The sequence below is a fragment of the Choloepus didactylus genome, chromosome 6, assembly GCF_015220235.1.
Source record: "Choloepus didactylus isolate mChoDid1 chromosome 6, mChoDid1.pri, whole genome shotgun sequence".
NCBI classification, from domain to species: Eukaryota; Metazoa; Chordata; class Mammalia; order Pilosa; family Megalonychidae; genus Choloepus; species Choloepus didactylus.
Genome location: NC_051312.1, coordinates 22,339,678 through 22,348,646, shown reverse-complemented (window position 1 = coordinate 22,348,646; position 8,969 = coordinate 22,339,678). Strand labels below are relative to the sequence as shown.

The 8,969-nt window shown below is 35.0% G+C and overlaps 1 protein-coding gene across 1 annotated transcript; it reads right to left on the bottom strand.

Moving 5' to 3' along the window:
• Positions 1–564: 564 nt before the first annotated feature.
• On the bottom strand, positions 565–1,503 carry LOC119537818 (olfactory receptor 1052-like). Its single transcript, XM_037840399.1, has one exon. It carries the CDS (start codon positions 1,501–1,503, stop codon positions 565–567), a length of 939 nt encoding a protein of 312 aa, XP_037696327.1.
• Between the last annotated feature and the right edge of the window lie 7,466 nt (positions 1,504–8,969).

The following is an 8,969-nucleotide window of genomic DNA, read 5'->3' as shown; positions in this document are numbered from 1 at the left end:
TTTAATATGGTCATTTGCTCTGAACTCTTTTGTTGTTGAGGGCACTGTGGTCTAAGAATAGGAAGAAAAGAAGGAAAATAACTTGTAGGTAGAAATCACATTCAGAATCAAACCCTCCAATTCAGTTAACTTGGAAATTTGCCAATAATTATAATTGAATTTAAATTTTAAGAACAAAGACCAGATCTCTTAATTTTATGAATAATTTTAAAAATTTTCCTTAGAAAAAATTCTAACCCTATATAAAACTAAAATGAAAATACACATATATAACTCAGTAATCCAAATATTAAAAAATATGCATGCACTTGCAGCAGATTGATTGATTGATTCAAATATTAATGGCCTAGAATCTTAAGAGAGTTGAGTTTTAAATTACTATTTGTAAAATGCTTCTATTCACTGTCACTTTCACTTTCTATGTTTGTTTCCTCATAGGAAAGATGAGTTTGTGAAATAACATCATTTGAAAAATCCTTTGAAATCCTAGAATTCACTGAATTCCTGTGAATGTTAACAAGTGGAAAATTGGTGGAATATTGTAGGATAAATAGTGACTTGAAATTAACAAGAGAAATGCTTCATTTCTATGGCCTTCTTCACAGCATCCTTTACCTCTTTGTTTCTCAGACTGTAAATCAATGGGTTTAACATGGGAATCACCAGTGTATAAAACACAGAGACCACCTTCTCCTGTTCTACAGAATACTGGGAGGTTGGCTGAATGTAATTAAAACTTAGTGTTCCGTAGAATATGGTCACAGCAGTCAGGTGAGAGGCACAAGTGGAGAAGGCTTTCTGTCTGCCTGCTGCTGAGCGGATCCTCAGGATGGCAACAACAATGAACATGTAGGAGATGATCACAATCAAGAAGGTGCCCATGGCAATGACCCCAGAGAAGATTAACAGTAACAGTTCATTCATGGAAGTATCAGAACATGACAGCTTTAGCAGAGAGGGAATATCACAGAAGAAGTGGCTGACAGCATTCGGACCACAGAATGACAGTCTCCCCAGGCTTATGGTGTGTGTCAATGAATTAATCATTCCACCTATGTATGACCCAATGACCAGCAGTACACACTTTTTCTTAGACATGACTGTAGTGTAAAGCAAAGGGTTCACAATGGCCACATAGCGGTCATATGCCATTGCTGACAGCAAGAAGCCTTCTGTAGTAATGAACACCCCAAAAAACAAATGCTGCACTAAGCAAGCAGAGAATGAGATGGATTCTGTCACAACAAAGAAGTTGATTAGCATTTTGGGTGCAATGACTGATGAATAACAGGCATCTACAAAAGAAAGGCAGCTGAGGAAAAAATACATGGGTGTGTGGAGTTTGGGACTGATTTGGATTAAGAAGATCATGCCTAGATTCCCCACCAAGGTAATGAAATAAATCACCAAGAACAGCAGAAAAAGCACAACTTTTAGTTCAGCATGGTTTGTCAATCCCAAAAGAATAAATTCAGTAACAACTGTGAAATTCTCTTCAGCCATTTGTTAAATCCTTTTCTTGAAATCTGGTGTGGCAAACATAAACAGATTAGAATGGATATAGGAGAATCAATTATATAATAAAATCAAATGGAAATATTTATAGACATCTTGTTGGATAAATACATTATTTCACTGAACATAAGTTTCATATTTGTAATGATAGGAGACTGACCAGATTATCTCAATTTCTTTTCAGTGCTAATTAGGTTTCTGTCCCATTAAGAGGTGTTTGAAACTGTTTTGGCTCACAAAATTTCTGTCTGCTTCAAAGTGTCTGCCTCAATAGAATGGTGATACCAGCATGAGGAGCACTGATGGACATTTAATGAGGTTGAAAAAATAAATTTAAGCCCTTTGAAGAACCAACTGTTCATTTTGGATATGACTGGAGTAAATGAAAAGATTGAATATAAGCATATAAGCTCTTCTATTTAGTTAATCCACAAATGACTATTGTGTAACTACAGAAACAGCAAGTATTACAAGATAGACAACATGACCTTCAAAGATGATGACATGATACTCTAAAAATGTCAAAATCTCTGGTCTCTTCTGCTGCTTTCTTGTAGACATAATAGAGAAAGACATGCCATGGACATCACAGAGACTCACAGAAACACAAAAACATATTTTAACTAATTTCACTTCAAGTGCTCAATAATCATTCACTGCTAGTGATGCCCACATTGACTCACAGAAACACAAAAACATATTTTAACTAATTTCACTTCAAGTGCTCAATAATCATTCACTGCTAGTGATGCCCACATTGAACAGAACAGATTATAAAACATTTCTATCACTGTAGAAATTCCTATAGGTTAAAGCTATCTTCTGATATTCTGCCTCATATTTTTGAGTGATAATTGAATAATATTTCCCAAAGAAAAAAATATTGTAAATATTTTCCATTGCAATCATATTAAAGAAATGAAATATCCAGATAGAATTTAGAAATTCAACTCTATTATTCATTCATGGTTTGCTCAACCTTTGCAAAATTTGAGATGAAGTTGTAAACAGAATTGGATGATAGAATGTGCAGTTGGAGTAAATGACCTCTAATATTCTCAACACTAATATTATTATACCAGATTTACAACTTAAACTTTGTACCTGATCTACCAAATATGAGGATATTAAAATAAATAGGGGAAACCATTTTTATAAAATAAATCAAACTTACCAAAATAAAAGATTTTAAAATTGAAGAACCTTCACATCCATTTCATTTCTACCTTTACTCAAAAATAATTTTAGTTACTGATTGTCTGATATGCTGAATTACTAAGTATTTTAATAGTATGTAGCTTAAGATAATTTTAGTAAAGTAATTGAAGGTAAATCTATTCATTAATACAAATCAAGCAGAACAAAAAATAATAGATATGTTTTAGTATATTTACTATTTCCTCTAAGAAGACAAATTTGGAAAAAAGGGACAGCCATATGTATATATATATATACAAACTGCACACTCACACAAACACACACACACACATATTGTTTTTTACAACAGCCACTAATGAGATCTATCACTGATTAAACATTATGCTATCCAAGTTGAACCTTGGGAAACACTCTGTTTCTTAAGGGACATCACATTTTCCCATGAATCATCTATCTCCCTAAAGTGTATAATTAACCAAATTGCTATAAAGTGCTTAGGAAAATGAGAAAGATGGGGAATTTTTTGATTCAATAAAAGACCATGAGAAAAATAATCAGAAATAGTTGGCTTGAATAGAACAAAAATAACAATTGGTTGGATGCTATTAGGCTAATTCAAAATCTGTCTTTAGACCTATATGAAGGAGAAGTATTCATGAAAATTGCCAATATTTTAATGGCTTCTTTAGAGGTAATACAGACACACAAAGTAAATAAATGAATTTCTGCCAGTTGCCTGTCTCTACTTTCACTTCAGTGTGCAGCTTTTGCAATGGAGAATTCTGTGACAAATCAGATTTAGGTTCAATATTTACATTCATTAAACTGACATTTGCTGATGGATGATATACTCTAGGCATTTTGTTACCTACTATCAATAAAAGGATTGTGAAACATTCTTGGACATTTAAAATTGATAGTTTAAATCACAGGAAAAAATGAATAATCACTATGACAGTAAAAATGAGAAAGATGCATAAAATTAGGCTAAGGGATTTGTCAATCTTTGTAACTTGTTTTGGGATTTAATAATCCTGCTACTGAAAACAACTGGATAATTGGAGAACATAGTTATAGCAAATATTCTTAGACACTTGACAAATGGTAGCACAGGACTATAATCTATGAGAGAAGGTAGACATCCAGTGGTCACTGACAAAGGGTGGGGATTGGGCACAAGGACAGCACAAGGGTAGATGAGGAGACAAACAGGAAATCTGGAACATGTGCCTGGAATATGTGGTGATGACTACTGGATTAGGGAAAATTAGGCAGGGAAAGATGGAATATACTGCAATACAGAATTTAGGGAATAAAAAGACTAGTTCTTAGTAAATTTATAATATTCAAAAACTTATTGAGTGCCACATCACATAAGATGGCAAAATCAAATACTTAAGCTGTCAAAATCAAGTATGTTGGAATGCTGGAATCTAGTCAAACACTGGTAACAATGAGGGGAAAGCTGGATGAAGAAATAGACTGGCAAATTTCAGTAAACGTTGGTATTTCACACAATAGTGTCAAGCCCCAGCCCCCCAACCCCCAGCCCCAAGGCAGGCAGCTAAGGGGATGGCCCCCTGCATTCCTGTCGTGGCTTGCCTGTGCCAGGGTGGGCAGCAAGGTCCTAGTCCTCCAAATGTTGGTGCTGTGTGTTTTGATCTGACTTATGATTCACTGAGGAGCCTGTACAGAGCTGGCCAATGTTTTAAACCCCTCAGGATGAAGCAGCTACTGAGAAACATCCCTTGAAGGTGTTTAAAGAGATAGATAACTTTTTCCTTTCTTATTGGAACCAGGAACTTAAGGAAATAATTGTTAGAGCTATTGATAATCACAGAGATAATGAAACAGAAATTTCAGTGACCATACATGCATAGATAGTTTAGAAAACTGACTAAACAAACTGGCATCTGCAGCCCACAACAAGTCTCAATATCGTGGGTATGGATGAGAATTTTATTTTCAGATTTACCACATTAAATATTCAAAATATCTAATTCTCAAAAAAAATTATGATGCATAAAATGAAACATGAAAATAAAATTCATTGAAATGAAGAAAATAAATTAAAAGACACTATCTCTGAAGAAGCCCAGACTTTGAACTTACTAAACAAAGGCTTCAAATTAGCAGATTAAATACACTCAAAAGCCTGAAAGAAACCATGGACAAGGATCTGAAGTAAATTAGGGGAATGATATATGGACAACAGGGGAATATCAATTAAGAGATAGATAAATATAATAATAGGAGCCAAGTAGAAATTCTGGAGTTGAAAAGTATAGTAGCTTCAATGAAAAATTCACTAAATGTTTTCAATAGCAGATTTTAGCAGACAAAAGAATCATTGAATCTGAAGATAAAACAACTGAAGTTACCTGGTCTGAAGAGTAGAAAGAAAAAGAATTAAAAAATAAACAGATACAAGGGAACTATAGGACACCATAAAGCATGCAAACATACACATTATGAGAGTCCCAGAGGGAGAGGAGAGGGAGAAAGGAACATCAAATATATTTGAAGACATAATGGCCTAAAAATCCCAAATTTAATAAGAAATCTCAACAGACTCCAAGTAAGATAAACTCAAAGAAATCCACTCTAAGATACATTGCAATCATATGGTTGAAAGACAAAGACAAAGTAAGAGCTTTGAGAGAAGCAAGGAAAGAAATTTGTCATGTGCAAGGGATCCTCAATAAGATTAACAAATAATTTCTTTTTAGAAAAAAATGTCAGAAGACAATAAGATGGCATATATGAAGTACTGAAGGGAAAAAAAAATTCAACCAAAAATTTTGTATCGAGTAAAATTACCCTTCAAAAGTTAAGACATTTCCATAAAATGAAAACTGAAAGAGTTTTTATTAGTAGACCTGAAATACAAGAAATTCTAAAGCAAGTCTTCAGGCTGAAATGGAGACATTGGATACAAATTTTAAATCATATGAGGAAATGAAGATCATTGATAAGGAAAATATAAAGCAGATATTGTGGTATTTGTGATTGTAACTCCTCTCTTTGTCCCATATGACTTAAAAGACAAATGCATAAAACAATAGTTATAAATCTATTTAAATGGTCACAATGTATAATGCTGCAATTTGTAAAAATAACATGAAGAATTATTGACAGAACTGTATAAGGGCAATTCTAATGAATGCAATTAAAGCTAAGTTAGTACCAATTAATACTAGATTTTTGTAAATTTAGTAAAATGATATTGCCATTAGAAAGTAACAGCTATATATGGCAAAGAATGTAGGCAGGGAATGTAAATGGTACATGAGAAAAAAGCAATAAAACACAAAACAAAGTAGTGTTAGAACAATTGAGGAACAAAAAAAAGACACATGACATATAGGAAACAAACAGGAAAATGGCAGAAGAAAGTCATTCATTATCATAATCTCTTTAAATGTAAATGGCTTCAACACCTATTACAGGACAAAGATTGTCAGGATGGAATTTAAAAAAAAACAAAAACATGATCTGACTATATACTGCTTACAAGAGATTCACTTAAACCCAAAGATAAAAAATAGATTAAAAGTGGAAGGATTGAAAAATATGTTCCATGCAAGCAGTAACAGAAGGAGAGCAGGGGAAGTACAAATATTAAAGACAGAATAGACTTTAATTCAAAAATTCTTACAATAGGTAAAGGACACCATATACTGACAAAAGTGTCACTTCATCGAGGAGATAAAGCAAATTTGAAAAATACACAAACCACAGAGATCAAATATGTATGATACAAATATTGACAGAATTGAAGAGAGAAATAGACATTTCTACTAAAATGTTGAAGACTTTAATAACCACTTTCAATAACAAATATGAAAACTAAATGAAAGATCAATGTGGAAATAAAGAACTTGAACATTATTATTAACCAGTTGGTCCTACAGACATAAGTAGAAGCCCCCACTCCAAACAGCAGAATATACATTCTTCTCAGGTGAACAGGGAACATTCTCCAGGAAAGAAAATATTTTAGCCTATAAAAAACACTCAAAATGTTTAGAAGATTGAAATCATTGAAAGTGTCTTCTTGAACCCACAACTGAAATTAATAACGGATAAATATTGAAAATTCACAAATACATGAAACTTCAACAGCACAATCTTAACCAACAGGTCAAAAACAAATGTCAAGGGAAGCAAAAAATACTGTGAGAAAAATTAAAATGAAAACAGAACATACCAAGACTTATGGGATATAATGAAAACAGTGCTCAGTGCTCAGAATGAAATTTACAGTTATAAAACCTACATTATAAAAAAGAAAGATTTCAAATTTTCTGGATTGCTAATGCTGCCATTATGCAAAATACCTGAGATGGATTGGCTTTTATAAAGGGGATTTATTAGATTACAAGTAACCTATGTTCTAAGGCCATAAAAGTGTTCAAGCTAAGGCATCAATAAGAGGAGACCTCACTGAGGGATGGCCAAAGGTGACTGGAACACCTCTGTCAGCTGGAAAGCCATGTGGATGGTGTCTGTTGGTCCTTTGCTCAGAGGCTGCATTTTAAAATGGCTTTCTTCAAAATGTCTCTGGGCTTCTGTCTTAGTTTCTCTCTTTCAGCCCCTGTGTGTCCTTGCTCAGGCTTCGTGTCTCTCTTAGCAGCTCTTAGCTCCTGTGCATTGTTGCTTGTTTTCACATGGCATTTCTCTCTAAGCATCTGGGGATCCTCTCTTACCTTTCTGGAGGAAACTCTGGGCCTCATCTCTTAGCTTAGTGTCTCCAAACATCTTTCCTTCAGCATCTCCAAGCATCTCCAAGCATCAGCATTTTTGCCAGCTCTTGAGCTCTCCAGTGAACTAATCAAGACACACCCTGAATGGGTGGGTTCACAATCCCATGGAAATAATTTAATCAAGTTCACACCCATAGTTGGGTGAGTCACATATCCATGGAAACATTAAATCTAAAGGTTCCACCAAGTAAAATGTAACAAAAGGTCATGGATCTTCTGGAGTATGTAACAGTCTCAAACCAGCACAAGAAACAACTTAAATTTATGTCTCATGAAATTTAGTTGGAAAAAAGAACAAAATAAACCCCAAGCCAGTAGAAGAAAAGAAATGTTAAAAATTGTAACAGAGACAGAGTATAGGAAAGCAAAAACAAAACTATTGACCAAAAATTTATTTACCTAAATCACCAAAATTAATATTTCCATAACCTAGGGAAGATTTGAGTGAAACAAGAAGGCCCAGTCAGACCTTAAACATAGAAACAGGAACAAGAAGCCACAGATGCTAATCAAAAGAGAGATTCTCCATTACAGGCTCCCCTCCTCATCTAAGGTAGATAAAAACCAATCAGACAGTATAGACTGATTTATCTTCTCTGGCACAAAGTGGGGTGTGCAGAGCTGCCATCTGTCAACCCTGACCCAGAGCAATTTGGGGCCATGTTAGGAGACAGACCATGAGGGCACTCTTTCCCCTGCTGTTTTGAACAATTTGTGCCAAATAAGTGGCAGGTAGATTTGCCTTTTCTGTACTCTTTATTCTGTGCAATAAAGGTATTGTTCTGGTTTGCTAATGCTGGCTTTTCACAAAATACCAGAAATGGATCAGCTTTTATTTGGTTACACAGTTGGATTGAGGTTTATTTGGTTATGCAGTTACAGTCTTAAGGCCGTAACATGTCCAAGGTAAGTCAACAATTGGGTATCTTCACTGGAAAATGGCCAATAGTGTCCAGAAAACCTCTGTTGGCTGGGAAGGCACATGGCTGGCATCTGCTCCAGAGTTCTGGTTTCAAGATGGCTTTCCCCAGGACATTCCACTCTAGGCTGCAGTTCCTCAAAAAATGTCACTCTTAGTTGCTCTTGGGACATTTTTCCTCTCTTAGCTTCTGCAAAGCAAAAGTCTGCTTTCAATGGCCATTTTAAACACTCTCTCATCTGCAGCTCCTCTCTCAGCTCCTGTGCATTCTTCAAAGTGTCCCTCAGCTGTAGCAAGCTTGCTCCTTCTGTCTGAGCTTATATAGTACTGTAGTAAACTAATCAAGGCCCACACTGAATAGGCAGGGCCACACCTCCATAGGAATCATCCAACCAGGGTCATCACACACAGTTGGGTGGGGCACTTCTCCACAGAAACACTCAAAGAATTACAATCTAATCAATGTGAATACTTCTGCTCACACAAGATTGCATCAAAGATAATGGCATTTTGGGGGACATGATACATTCAAAGTGGCACAGGTGTCATTTGCTAAAAGGTTCTGTGGTGCCCTGAACCCATGTTCACATAATGCACCATTGTAACAACTC

Bases quoted from the DNA above. Each gene is read 5' to 3' on its own strand.
- LOC119537818 (XM_037840399.1), bottom strand. From the start codon at position 1,503: ATGGCTGAAGAGAATTTCACAGTTGTTACTGAATTTATTCTTTTGGGA.